This window comes from Convolutriloba macropyga, chromosome 11 (assembly GCF_964194025.1).
Source record: "Convolutriloba macropyga chromosome 11, txConMacr16.3, whole genome shotgun sequence".
NCBI lineage: Eukaryota > Metazoa > Xenacoelomorpha > Acoela > Convolutidae > Convolutriloba > Convolutriloba macropyga.
In genome coordinates this window covers 35,813,116-35,827,161 of record NC_134478.1, presented here as the reverse complement: position 1 = coordinate 35,827,161, position 14,046 = coordinate 35,813,116, and the positions used below count along the sequence as shown (strand labels likewise).

The following is a 14,046-nucleotide window of genomic DNA, read 5'->3' as shown; positions in this document are numbered from 1 at the left end:
AATGTTATTCTAATATCGCTTTTAATAGATATTTGATTTGATAGTTTGTGCTAAATAATTGTTTGCTTTCAGGCTTTGTTTGTGGCCGTTTGATTAACTGTTGTTTGCGTGCTTGTCTATTGTGAGAGATTACCTGTTTTTGGTTGAGGATTGATTGAGGACCGAAGTCATCCAAATCAAATTTGAGTCGAAAGCGACCTTGACAATACAGCCAGATTTCTATTTCGTAGCCATGTTTTCTGCTGTTGAAGCCGCCCCTCCTGTGAAGGTTTTCCAACTCACAGCAGACTTCAAAGCATGCACTGGGCCGAACAAGGTCAACTTGGGAGTAGGAGGTTAGTATTCTTTTTCCGACATTCTAACAGGATGGAATTTTATGCTAAGCCCGTTTTTCTTGAGCAGTGTTCGTCTTTTTTCGAGAGCTTCTCGAAACATAATATAACAAAACCACATAACATAACTTCTAAACTTTAAGGTGTCTGACATCTTTTAGGCAACGTTTTCATTGATATCTTACGTCAATTGGAATTTTTTGTTTTACTAATTATTAAGTACAACTTTTTTAATAGCCACGAAGCGATAGCGGGTTTTATTGGGGACATCGTGGTTTTTTAAAATTCAAAGAATTTGAATTGTATTGGGGCGCTGTCTTTTTTTTTAAGATCTGTTCACACATTTTCATGATTTTTGAAGTCAAATTGGAGTAGTGATTTTGGTCACGCCGAAACAGGAAGTGGAGCGAAAAAGCGAGTAGTTTTGTGGCGGGAAAATTTTTTACTCTAATTTTAAAGTAGAGTGAGAAAACGGTGTTTGAACAAAAATTTGCTTTCTCGCTAGTGGTTTTTTGTTCACATGCGGCAATTCCACCTTGATTTTTACTGTTTTTTGGTTTTTGGATCGGATTTTTTCCAAATAGTTTTCCCAATCAATTCATAGTTTATTCTATGCCTAGTTTTTCTTTGAACAAAATTTTCCTTTCTCGCTAGTGGTTTTTGTTCATATGCGGCATTTTGTCATTGATTTTCAGTTTTTTTCTAAAAAAAAAGTTTGGTTTTGATCTGATTTGGAAATGGTTTTCCCAAATCAATCGTCCGTTCTAGGTCTATTTTTTTGTTTAGTCAATGCAAATTCTTTGAATTGTACGCCAGGTATTGTCCTGCTATGTTTTTTAATTCGTCGTCACCATCGATGATTCTTACGACCTGACTTCTTGGAATTGACTTTTTCACTAACTTCAGTGACTTCTGCTTCGCAGTTAGAATCTGTGTACATGACGTCATTTCTGCTTTTAGGTCAATTGTGTGACTTATCTCACTCAAAAAATGACTTCTGAACTCACTTATGAAATTTAAATTTAATGAACCTTTACTAGTTAAAGATCAATAGTGTGCATCTAAGTAGTGCCAAACTTATATGCCCTAATTTTTGAGTATTAGCCTCGAGTTTTTGATTTTGAATACCAATTTTGAAAAAGGTCTTTTAGGGTTTTTTCCTTATGGACCGCATGTGTCATAAAATTGACAGTCCGAATCTAACCCAAAAAGTCTAGTGGTCTATTGAAGGATGTGTGGTCGATCTGTTTATCTTATTTCTTTAGTTGTTTCAATTCATGGAAGGCCACAAGCATCTATCGCGGCTATTTTACGGCAATCTGCATGCTATGTTTGTTATTAACAGTACAAAAGCAAGCTACTTGAGTTGAGGGCAAAATTAGGCTACCATTTTGTGATTAGGGAATGAAAGTGGTACCTAATAAATTCTTTTGATTGCTGTGTAAAAAATTTTAAAGTTCCTAATCAAGGGAAAACAGATTAATTTTTTTCTGTTCATTCCAAATACATTGGATGCTCAAGTGTTCATAATGTGCACGTATGTATATGCGTGTGCATGATGCCCAATGATGCCTGATTGATCTACGAATATACTTTGAAGACATTGTGCCTGAGCTTGAAATGACAAGTTCTCAAACCTAAATCTTGCCCATAGCAAACTATTTTATGTTGAAGAAACATACAATTGCTTTGTAGTTAATGTACGTAAATCATCATCTGTTGTGTGTGTGTGTTGCAGCGTACCAGACCAACGATGGAAAGCCCTACATCCTGAAGGTAGTGCGAGAGGCAGAGCAGAGGATAGCGAGTGACTTCTCCCTCAACCACGAATACTTGCCAATAGATGGACTGCCCGCATTCACAGACGCTTCTACTGCCGTGATGTTTGGCAAGGAACACCCCATCGTTGTCAACAGAAAGGTACCACCAATCCAATACCTATATTTAATTAGCCTGTTTCATTGTACCGTAGATTACTCGAATGAGTCATTCGACCTTTCCAGTTGCCCCACTGACATGCTTAATTGCTCTCAAACGAAGTTTGTAGCAATTATATTATTAAAAGCCGCGAAGCGATAGCTGAGGCTATTATTGGCCTTCTCTTGCACAACCACTTCAAACCTGCTTTTTGTTCATTCGTTCATGCAATTTCAACTGAAGGCGTGCGTGACGTCATTTTTCACTCTTATTGGAGCTAGTTTTTTTGTTCATTTGCTTGATTAAATTTTTGGTTTCACGTTACTTACCCCACTCTTATGTCTTTATAGCCATACTGATGCTTAATCAAAACTTAACATCTCAGCCCTTAATGAAAAGAATAGGTTTCTTTTTTGGTCTCTTTTTAACCTTTTTTGAGACTACAGATCTATGAAGCTATTGCGGCTATTTTCTGGCAATTTGCCAGCTATGTTTCCTGTGGTCATTTTTATGCGATTTCTCGCTTGACCGACTTTTCTTCAAACGCATTTGACTTTTTGTCCTCAAACGGGATAAACAGGTAGCTCTCGGAGGGCATCAAGTTCTCTTAGAGCCCTAAGACTTACTATACTCTAAGAATGCAATTCATCAAAACTGTTTTGGAGAAAATTTCATGGTGTGAAGGGCGGTTCTTAAGCTTAAAAGTTTGACCCCCTCAGTCACCATTCCCCCGCCATCAGCCCCCCGCCCTCCGCAAAACTCCCATTGTCAACCCTCCTCCACCTGTCGAATTGAACCCCCCTCTCATCTAGCCTTTGCAATCCTACCCCCATCGCGTAAACCCTCCCCCCACTGCTAACATCCCTAAGCCCCATTTACCGATTTCGACGATAGTCGGTTATGTTTTTTTTGTTTTACATTTGTTCACCCAGCAAAGCTGAAAAAGTCAAATTTTGTTGAATTCCTCTCACTAACGGCGTTTAAGCGCGTGAAGTTATTGCTTGCTCTCTTTAGCCCAAGTTTTCCGGTCATTTGCGTGATTAAGATTTGATCATACGTGTATTGGTCATACTTAAGTTAACTTTGAATAAGTTGAAGGTCAAAGGATTTCATATGCATAATAAAGGTCCCTAATGAAAAGGCTTCTGCGGAATCAATTTAATAAGGTTTTTAAATTTATTTTTTAATGTTTTTTGTATAGCTTTTCGAGCGTAGCCAGTCCCTTATATCTGTATCTGTTTTTATCTATACTTAATGGGATGCAAGTATATTTTGCGGATATTCTTGCAATCTGCTGGCTATGTTTTTGTTTTTGACAGTACAAAAGCAAGCTACTTGAGTTGAAGGCAAAAATCTTTTTAAGCCTGCTATGTTTACAATTGAAAGAATTTTTTGAATTGTATTGGGGCTCGGTCTTTTTACGACTCGTCAAGTTGTTATGGTTGTCTTTTTGTACGACTCGAAGAAGAGTATTGGAGTAGTCTCTTTTTAATCACTTTTTTGGAGTAAATTTTGTTTGTTTCTTCTTTGTTTCTTTTATTTCCTCTTTGTTTCTTTTATTTCCTCTTTTTTGGCTCAATCTTTCTAAGCATCATTAGCTGCTTCAGTAGGTAGTTTAAATTATTTTTTAAGTGAGTTCCTTTGACATTATTATTCGAGTTGTTTCCGGAACTCTTGATAGTGGAGAAAGGATAGATTGGTGTTTTTGTCCCTACCGGTTTTCGAAAGAGCGAAAAAATGATGTGAATAATATGCGCTAAGCAGACAATTTTTCATTGTTTTTTAGTTATTCTAAAATCTTCGGTCGATTTTAGTTTTTCAGTCAATCTAAAATCTTTTGTCGAAGTTTTTTTAAACTTCTTTTCTGATCTTTTGACGTGTTTTTGTTTTGTTCTTCAGCTTTATTTGTTAATGAATGTTGATTAAATTATATCAGTTTTTGCCTATTTTTGGTCCGTTGGCAATTTTTTTTTCTGTTTTGTGTTTTTCAGAATAGTACTGTGCTTTACATTGAAAATTTCTCGTTCGTTTTGGAGGCTCACTAAGGGGAGATACTTGAATTTTTGACTGGCCAGTCTGTAATAAAGTAAATGAAACATTTTTGAAAAAAAAATATCTGTATTTGTTTTAAATATTGTTTATGGTATAAGTCAGATAGATGACCAGTCCTTGAACAAATGCAGTATCAGAAAATCTCTGGAGAACCAGCGATGACACGTCGCTTCTTCTAGATGGCATTGTAAAATTGATAAAAGGTGGTTTTTTAAAGATCTGTCGACTATTTTCATTATTTTTAAAGTCAATTTGAAGTGATGAATTTGGTCGCGCCGAAACAGGAAGTGGAGCTCTTAAAATGGAAGTGGTAAACTTTTTTCACTCTAATTGTTATTTAGGGCGAGAAAACGGCGTTTGAACAGAAATTCGCTTTCTCGCTTGTGGATTTTTGTTCACACGCGGATTTCTTTGATCGGATTTGTTTCTAAATGGTTTTTTCAATGAAAACTCTTTGATTTTTCAGGTCTTGTGCTGTTATGCAGCTTAGAGTAGTAGTACTACTCTACAGCTTAGACTAGTTTTTGGAGCAGAATTTGGATTTATAGTAGTCTATTCAACCAAATTTACTTCCCAAATCTTCAATAGTTTTATATCGAGGGAGTACAACATCTAAAGGATTCAACCAATAGATTTTTAACATCCATTTTAAGTATGCGCATTTTATTCATCCAACCATGGAATGAAATTTTTTATAGAAGTCAAGTAGCATCGTTTCTATGCTGTTATTTCGCTTTCATCTGGGATATACACTTGATTTCATATACTCGGATTCGGTATTGTCCATTATTGCCAACAAAGTAAAATGGCGAACTGATTGAAATTTTTTGGACATGAGATGCTGGTGGTTTTAGTACATAGCGGTTCAATCTCTCGGAGGGACTGGTGCGTTGAAAGTGTGCTGTGAGTTCATGTCTCAGTGTCTTGGACGGACAGTAGCATACGTCTCCAAACCCACATGGCGTAAGATTTATCATCTTCCGTTGCCAACCACGCATAAATTGACATCACGTTAATAGCCTTTGATTGGTTGATAAATATAGAAACGGAAATATATTGTGTGCAGTAAAATTTTATAATTTCAGTTGCTACTACTACTAGCGCCCTACTATTCTGTTGGTTCCATACAGCACTTCAAAATAGCATAGAATTTAACTTTAGAAGAAATCAGTTTTTTTTTGCCTCGAAAGCAGCATTCGAAAAACGGCAAAATTTTGAATGAAATTGCAACAAATAAAACCGTTGGCTAGCCTGAAGTGACATAGGAAAAGCTATGAATAGGAGACTAAACACAATCTATCTAAACACAAGATGCTGAAGCCTGAATGATTTAGAAATCGAGTTTTTCTTGGGGCTCGTCTGGCTTCTTTCCTTCAATAATTTTAAATAGCGGATAGTTAGGTGATTTTGAAGCAGTGATCCTTGTTCATTGTCTTTGCATTTTTTTGACATTCTCCAAAGCTTTTACCTAGGGGTTTGTGTGGATAAGGTCTTTAATTGTTACAATTTGAAAGTGAAGCGTAGCAAATAGCTGACTATTTTGATATTTTTCCCGGATTTTTCTCAGGATTAAAAAATAAAAATGAGACTATAAACGGAAGATATGTCGACTTTACTGAATTATAAATGGATTGTTGTGTTTTAGCAAATCATAACTCGGTGCTGAAGATGTCTGGCATTAAAGACGTCCGAGAGTACAGGTATTGGGACCCCAACACCAAAGCAGTCGACTTTGCTGGCATGGTCGAGGATTTGGAGGTATAGAATTCGAAAAGTTCCTTGCCATGAAAACCCAAGAATTGAAAAATTGAAGAGAGCGCTGATCAGATTTTTTTTAGACATCCGAATTTTCCATCCTCATTTTTGCCGTTGCGTAGAAAAAAGTGACATGATCAGAATATGGCCATAGTAAAAATACAATTTACGTATCATGATTCATAATGATTCAACGTTTTGCTATGACCCATGTAGTTATGATGATAGGTACATCGAACGGGTGTACAGTATCAATCAGTTGCAGTTTGGATAGACAACCATTTGTTCATTTTGTCTCTTCTCTAGGGTGTGCCCAAAGATGCGGTGGTGGTGTTGCATGCTGTTGCCCACAACCCAACAGGAATGGACCTGAATGAGCAACAATGGAACCAGATACTCGACATTGTCATTGTTAGTGCGTTCTCCATCAACCTTACAATATTAAACCTTATCTTGAATGCTAATAATTTTGTATCTGATTTTTAATTGCTCTCATTATTAGTTTTGCTAGACTTTTTTTAGCCTTGAAGCTGCAAGCTCAGCCTAGCTATATTGCAGTGTTCTTGGTTTACGACTCGAAGAGTGTTGGTGCAGCGTATTTTTTTTATTAATAGCGGCGAAGCGATTGCTGCGTCTTAAGATCTGTTCACACATTTTAATTATTTTTGAAGTCAATTTGGAGTAGTGATTTTTGTCACGCCTGAAACGGGAAGTGGAGAGAAAAAGCGAGTGGTTTTGCGGCGTGAAACTTTTTTGCTTAAATTTTAATGTACAGTGAGAAAACAGTGTTCGAACAAAAATTTGCTATGCCGCTAGTGGTTTTTGTTCACATGCGGTAATTTCACTTTGATTTGTACTGTTTTTTTTCGATTTTTTTGATCGGATTTTTTCTAAATGGTTTTCCCAATCCATTCAAAGTTCACTATAGGGCTATATTTTGTTTGAACCAAATTTCCCTTTCTCTCTAGTGGCTTTTTTTGTTAACATGCATTAACAGGCATTTTGACTTTTCTGCTTTTTTAAAAATTTGTTGATCTGATTTTTTTAGACATGGTTTTCCCAATTAACTCATAGTCTGTTCTAGTTCTAGTTTTTTGTTTAGTCCATGAAAATTTTTTGAATTGTACGTGAGGACTTGTCATGTTTTGTTCTTTGTCATTTTTTTTTGGTCGTCAAGATTTTTGTTTTGACCATATGACGTCACAATCACTTCAAATCTGCTTTTTGTTCATTCGTTCATGCAATTTTAACTGAATTGAGTGTGTGACGTCATTTTTCACTCTTAGTGGAGCGAGTTTTTGTTCATTTGCGTGATGAATAATGTTTGTGGTCACACTTGATTTAGTTCTCTCAAAAATGACTTCCTCGCTCGGAAAGACTTTTCTTCACTTTAATTCAATGAGATAAAGTCTCACTATAAACTGAGTGTATACCACTCTAATTGAAGGTTATTTAAGATCAGTGAATAGAAACAACAATAAATTATACAGATTCTTAATCAAAATGTAACATATGAGCCCTTTATGAAAACAATAAATTTCTTTGTTGATCTTTCTTTTTTTTACTTTTTTGAGACTGCAGATCTACGAAGCTATTGCGTCTATTTTCTGGCAATATGCCAGCAATGTTCGATAATTTCGTTTGAATGTATTTGAAACAAGGGAAATGCGTAAAAACAGTTTATAATGAAAATGCAAATTTCGGTCAAAATTCTGAAGAAACCTGAGAAACAGAGACAAGGGAGTGGTTTTCTGTTTTTGTCGCGTATTTGAGAGAATGAGTAGGTGTGAAAAACTGTTCACTAAGCGAGCAAAATAACTGAACTTTTCAGTAAAAGGCGTTTCTCTTCTATCTAAAGTGGTATTAGTCCGTTTGGAAGCGTTTTTGACCATCTGAAGTGAATAATACACTTTAAGTGTCAATTTTCGGCTATTTTTCAAAACATTTTGCCTTTTTTCAGCATTTTTTCCATTCTTCGATTTTTTAATGCATTTGGGGAGTTTCTGGTTGAAGTCAGTTGTTCTAACACCTTTGGATGGCTTTTAATTTGACTGGTTTTATTTTCGATTTAATTTCATTTAAGAAAATCGAGTAATTTTGACCAACTTTTTGCCTTTTTTTTGTCTGTTTCTGGTATTTTTTTGGTTCTTGCTGAAAGTTTTCTTCATCAATTCTTAATTGAGAGCATTTCTGTAGCTGCTTCGTAAAAGCTATATATTGCTTTAAACTGAAAAAATGAGGGTAAACTCGTGAGGGTATAAGTTTTTCAGGTTTTTTATTGGTTTTTTAAATTGTTGTTTATTATTAATATGGAAAGTATTGGGTGGGTGGCTGATCGATAAATTTTATCCAATTAATTGCTGGGATCTTGCGTTTTATTGTTTTGTGGAGAATTTTATTCGAGTTTTATAGAGAATATTCATTTTTTTTGTTTTTGTCCTCAACTTTCTCGTTCTTTGACGAAGTGGTTACATTTTCTGTCAATTGGCAATATTTTGTTGCGAACTTCTTCGTTATTACTGTTTTGCATGGTATTTTTGCAACAGTTTTGGACTCTCAACTTAAAATAAGTTTTATCAGATGCCTTATCAGTTAATTTTCTTATGTAAATTTTCGTTGTTTTTTAAGTTTAATTAAGGTGATAGGAGATTAATGAGGTCACTGAGGATTGTCATTTTTCCAATTCAAGTCGTTTCTGGAAATCTTCCGCCTATGTTTTTCGTGGCGGTGTCTGACGCTCTTTCGTTTCACATTTGTTGTACAAATCGGAACACATTGACATTCAGAAAGTTTTTTTAACTGTTTCAATCAATGATATCAATTGCGGCTGTTCTCTGCCAATTTGTCGGCTATGTTCAACATTTGCAGTTTCACTGATCAATTAATTAATGGACATGGTAGACGGCAACTTTGCACATAATGTCATGGTAACGGCTATCAAAGCCAGGTACTCTTGATAATTAATAGTCATTTATATTTTCAGAAAAGGAATGCGACAATTGTAATGGACACAGCCTACCAGGGATTTGGCAGTGGAGATCTGGACAAAGATGGGACGTCTGTGCGAATGTTGGCTGATAAAGGCGTCGAATTCTTCGTTTGCCAATCTATGTCCAAAAACTTTGGGCTCTACAGTTAGTTCCCGTTGCTAGTAATTCAAACTCAATATGAAAATTTTTGAAAAGGCAATGTTAAAAATGGGCCTTTCAGTTCTTTCAGAAATCTATTGTCCTCGGCCGGGTGCAGCCAACAGAAAATAACTTTGTTCGGATCTTTTCCGTTTGTGCCCCCCCCCCCCCCCCCCCCCCAGTACGTTATGCTCCCCCCAGTTACAGAGCACGTGTCATTAAATAGTAAATCATTATGTAAAAATACTGCACGTGCATCTGGGGGTTGCAAATAATATGCACCCACTAAGCTGGGGGGGGGGGGCACAAACGGAAAAGATCCGTTCTTTGTTCTTACCACTGTCTCTGATAGAAGAGCTATTTGCCACTTCTTATTTCAGAAGGTTTCTCCCATCATAGGTGTTGTTATTCATAATGAAAAATTATCTTCAAAATGGACATTTTTTCCAGTGTCCAATGTCGGCTTTTTCTCTATTGTATGCATTGCTCTTCAACCTGAGACATTTCCATTTTATCTGATCTGAAAATGGGAGGATGAGAGATTATAATGGAAAGATCCAAGAAAGCTGTAGTTATTAGGCAAACCACTATTTTTGATCTATATGTAGTCTGGCGATGGGATCCGTCTAAACTGTGTATTTCGATGAAATTCAACGAGTATATTGATCATTCTAGTTGGCTAGCTCGAGTAGCCATCTTATAAACGGCTGCTCCTATTCCTCAAAGTGTATGCTTTTTTTCCTCCGCAATTAGCAACGGCATTGTAGCCAGATCACCGCGGGTGCGTGAATAATGCTCTATTGAATGTGCCCCGGCCGGCGCTCAGAGAAGCTAGATTTTTTCGCCGTATTTTTCAACGATATTTAGGGCGTTTTGATTTTTTTTCTGGTATCCCTATTCACGATTTACTATTTTCATTTACATTCAGACGTTCACTCTTTGTAATCTATGAATTTCAAGGTATCTGTTTATAAAACAAAACTGTGTGTGCAATGAGCCTGATGGAAATAGTTTGACATGTTGTGTCTTGGTCTGTAATATATCATGCGTAGTCTGTCTGGGTTCCATTTTGCCAATCTAGTTAGTTTTTTCTCTATTAGGAAAGACGGGATCTGTTACGTTAACCCCTTATCTTAGTAGGCGCAAACTCTCCCGGCTTAAAAACCTCCCAGCTTAGCTACATACCACTCTTTACTTGCCGTAGTTATGCACAATAATGTGATATATTGGGGGGGGGGGTCGGATCTATTCTGTTCCCCCCCCCCCCCCCAGTGTTTTTTATGACCCCCAGTTACAAATTCTATGTTGTTATATAGCACGTTACTATGTAAGAAAATAGCACGTGCGTCTGGGGGTCATAAAAATTTATGCTCACTAAGCGGGGGGGGGGGGGGGGGGGGGGCGAAACAGAATAGATCCGGGGGTCTATAATGGGAAAGAGCTAGCAAACAATTGAACAATTTGTAAGCGTGGGATTATGGGGTGCGCTGCGAGGGTTAACGGAAAAGATCCGAAGTATGCTCTCTTCGACGTGCCATCTGATATCGTTTCATCGTCGATGCTTCCGATTGACTAGTTGACGCATGAGTTCTGTCCGGACTTTGAACTCCTCTTTCTGGATCTCTCGCAGCTTCTCATTCTGTGCCTCCATTTTGACAGTCCTTGGATCCACGTATGGCTCTTTCTTCACCCAGCTCTCATTCTTCAGATTTTGGATCTTGGCCTTCTGGTCTGGGATCGGATGCAGCTGCAACAGACTCCTCGGTTTCTCACCTGTGATGGGCTTTGCCTTATCTATCGGGTTGTTTTTGTATGACTGAAATGTCTTCTGCAGCTCTTGATTTTGGACAATAGGTAGAAAGCCAAGTGTCGAAGGGTGAAAGTTCATGTCTGCCATGTTTTTTTTTGTTTTCTGATTAGGTAGTAGTTCTGTAAGTTTATCTTCTGTCTTTAGTCAGTGGGGAAAGTGACAAGGTTGTTGTTTGTTGCTTATTGCACGTGGTCATTCATAATTCGCTTTATTGAGTATTTTAACACGTGGTGATTATCCACCTAACGATGGACTACTCGATTGAATACCATGCAGTGCTATTTGTTCATTACCCCCCCCCCCCCCCAGTATGTTATTCAAACCCCCTTTTGGCTTTTCCCATTATAGCCCCCCCCCCCCCACACAAAACTATAGGCCCCCACATGTTAGATTTACGGTAATGGAGGGGGCGCTTTTAGGTTTAGGCTCCAGTCTCAGTTAGGCCCCGCGAAACTAAAGCCCGCATTATGGTATATTAACGGTAATGGGAGGAGGAAGGGCTATACAGTTATTGAGGGGGGGGGGGGGTGGGGTGTTGGATCAAGTTGTACTTTCTCATTATGTTTCTGTGTGCAGACGAGAGAGTGGGCAACATGATAGCTGTGATCAACAGTCCTGACAAGATAGAAGCTGTGAGAAGTCAGTTGAAGAGGATAGTGCGTGCCACCTGGAGCAATCCTCCTTCCCACGGGGCAAGAGTGGTGGCCACAGTACTCAATGACGAGACACTCGCACAACAGTGGAGGTAACAGTGACAATTTTGCTGTATTCAATATAGGCAGCAGTTTTAAAATAAGAATTGAATCCGCGAAAAATCAAAAAAGCAAAAAAAAGGAATTAACGGGAGTGGAGATCCTGTTTTGTCATCACTAATTTAGTTTCATATTATTAATTGCTGTCAAACAAAGTTTTTAGCAATTAAATTAGTCCTCTAGCCTTTTAATGCGATTTCGCTTGATAATTTTTTCTTTCGACTTAACTTTCGCCCTCAAAAATGGGATCAACAGGTAAACATAACGGCATTGATTCGCTTAAGCAGCTCTCTTAGAGCGTTAATTCATCGCAATTATAAAATTATTGTGTAAAGGGCAGTTTTGCGCTCGTCCTATCCTCGCACGCGTAACCCCCCCCCCCCCCCCCTTGAGACCCTAATCCCCTCTTAACTTAGGAAAAACATTTGTTACACGCTTTGTGTGTTTGTTAGACTGGAGTTGTTGGAGATGGCGCAAAGGATCAAAGACATGCGACAGCTGTTGTTTGAGAAGCTGCAGACACACGAGATCACATGGCCACATGTCATCAACCAGACTGGCATGTTCTCATTCACTGGACTCACTCGTAAGTACCCCACCCAACCCACTCAACATTGTAGATCATGCATACGCGCGTAACTCACAAAAAAGTATCTAGAGCGCTGAGGTATTATCATAGATTGATTATCATATGTTGTAATGTTCTCAAGTTTTGGTCTTTCATAGAAGGGAAACTGATTGAGGGAGTATTTTGGACATTTTTAGCCCAGTGGCTCTTAATCTCAGTTAAGGAAACCAGACATGATAAAGGCTGTCGTTGGTCTCTATGAAATGACGAACGAGAAGTTTAAAACGCTTAATCGCTGCTTATGCTGTCTAACACTGAACCCCCAATATTTAATCTACACTGTTTCAGAGGCACAGGTGAAGTTCCTTCGTGACGAGTACGACATTTTCCTAATGGATGACGGACGTGTAAACATGTGTGCATTCACAACTGACAACACACAATACATTGCGGATGCAATTGCGGCAGCCGTGAAAAAATTCTGATTATCTACTAGACGAACTGATTGATGCGAATATGTAGAAACTTCTATTTTTATTAATCATTCAAATCAGCGGCGCTGAATTGTCAATTTGAAATAATGAGCACTCTTGATATCTTTCATATTAACTCTTATTTACTAAGTTGTTCAAGATGTACACTGATATATTAACTCATGCAATTTACATTGTATCATAATAGCAAAAATATGTCCAAAGTTTCTTCTCAATCAAGCGACCTGCAGCACGCCGAAGACTAAACAATTGATTGTGCCTCTGGAGTTCCTAAAGAGGTGTACAAGTGGAAGACTAAACAAACAGCACGCGGAATCACCGTTTGCTGTGCAAAGTATAGCAATTGTTTCGAACCAGTCATTTTCACAAAAAAACATCAAGCCGAAGAAGGGAAAACTTAAGCACTCAGAGATTGTCACATACATACACACTTGTCATCACACACATAATCGACCGCTCATGAGTTTACCAAAACTTGCTAGTAGATTGCCAGAAAATATCTGCCCTTCTTTTATTTATAGCTGAGAAACTGTAAGCTGAGCGGAGCTATATTGCGGTGCTTTCTTTTTTACAATTCAAAGAATTTGAATTGTATTTTTAAAGATCTGTTCACATTTTCATGATTTTTGAAATCAAATTGGAGTAGTGATTTTGGTCACGCCTAAACATGAAATGAAGCGAAAATGCGAGTGGTTTTGTGGCGTGAAATTTTTCGCTCTAATTTTAAAGTAGAGTGAGAAAACGGTGTTTGAACAGAAATTCGGTTGTGATTTTTGTACACATGCGGCAATTTGACTTTGATTTTTACAGTTTTTTCGATTTTTTGGATAGGTATTTTTCTTAAGGGTTTTCCCAATCCAATCATAGTTCACTATAATCCTAGTTTTTTGTTTGAACCAAATTTCCCTTTCTCGCTAGTGGTTTTTTGTTCAGATACGGCATTCTGACTTTGATTTTCTGATATTTTTTAAAAAAAATTTTGATCTGATTTTTTGTTTTGGAAATAGTTTTCTTAATTTATTCATAGCCCGTTCTAGCTCTAGTTTTTTTGTTTAGTAAAAAAATTCTTTGAATTGTACGTCAGGACTTGTCATGTTTTTTCTCGCCGTCAAGATTTTTGTTACGACCATATGACGTATGGTTGTCCCAATTCATTCTGAATTCATTCTAGGCCTAGTTTTTTGATTTTCTGGTTTTTTTTAATTCTTTGAAATGCTTTTCCCAATTCACTCATAGTC

At 37.4% G+C, this 14,046-nt stretch overlaps 1 protein-coding gene across 1 annotated transcript; it reads left to right on the top strand.

The window, feature by feature from the left end:
• The first annotated feature begins 61 nt into the window (after nt 1–61).
• On the top strand, nt 62–13,011 carry LOC142349673 (aspartate aminotransferase, cytoplasmic-like). The gene is made up of 9 exons (XM_075401397.1): nt 62–335; nt 2,071–2,252; nt 5,156–5,264; nt 5,947–6,059; nt 6,363–6,467; nt 9,040–9,190; nt 11,571–11,739; nt 12,199–12,332; nt 12,663–13,011. The coding sequence occupies exons 1-9, from the start codon at nt 233–235 to the stop codon at nt 12,797–12,799; spliced, it is 1,203 nt and encodes a 400-aa protein (XP_075257512.1). The 5' UTR covers nt 62–232; the 3' UTR covers nt 12,800–13,011.
• The last annotated feature ends 1,035 nt before the right edge of the window (nt 13,012–14,046 follow it).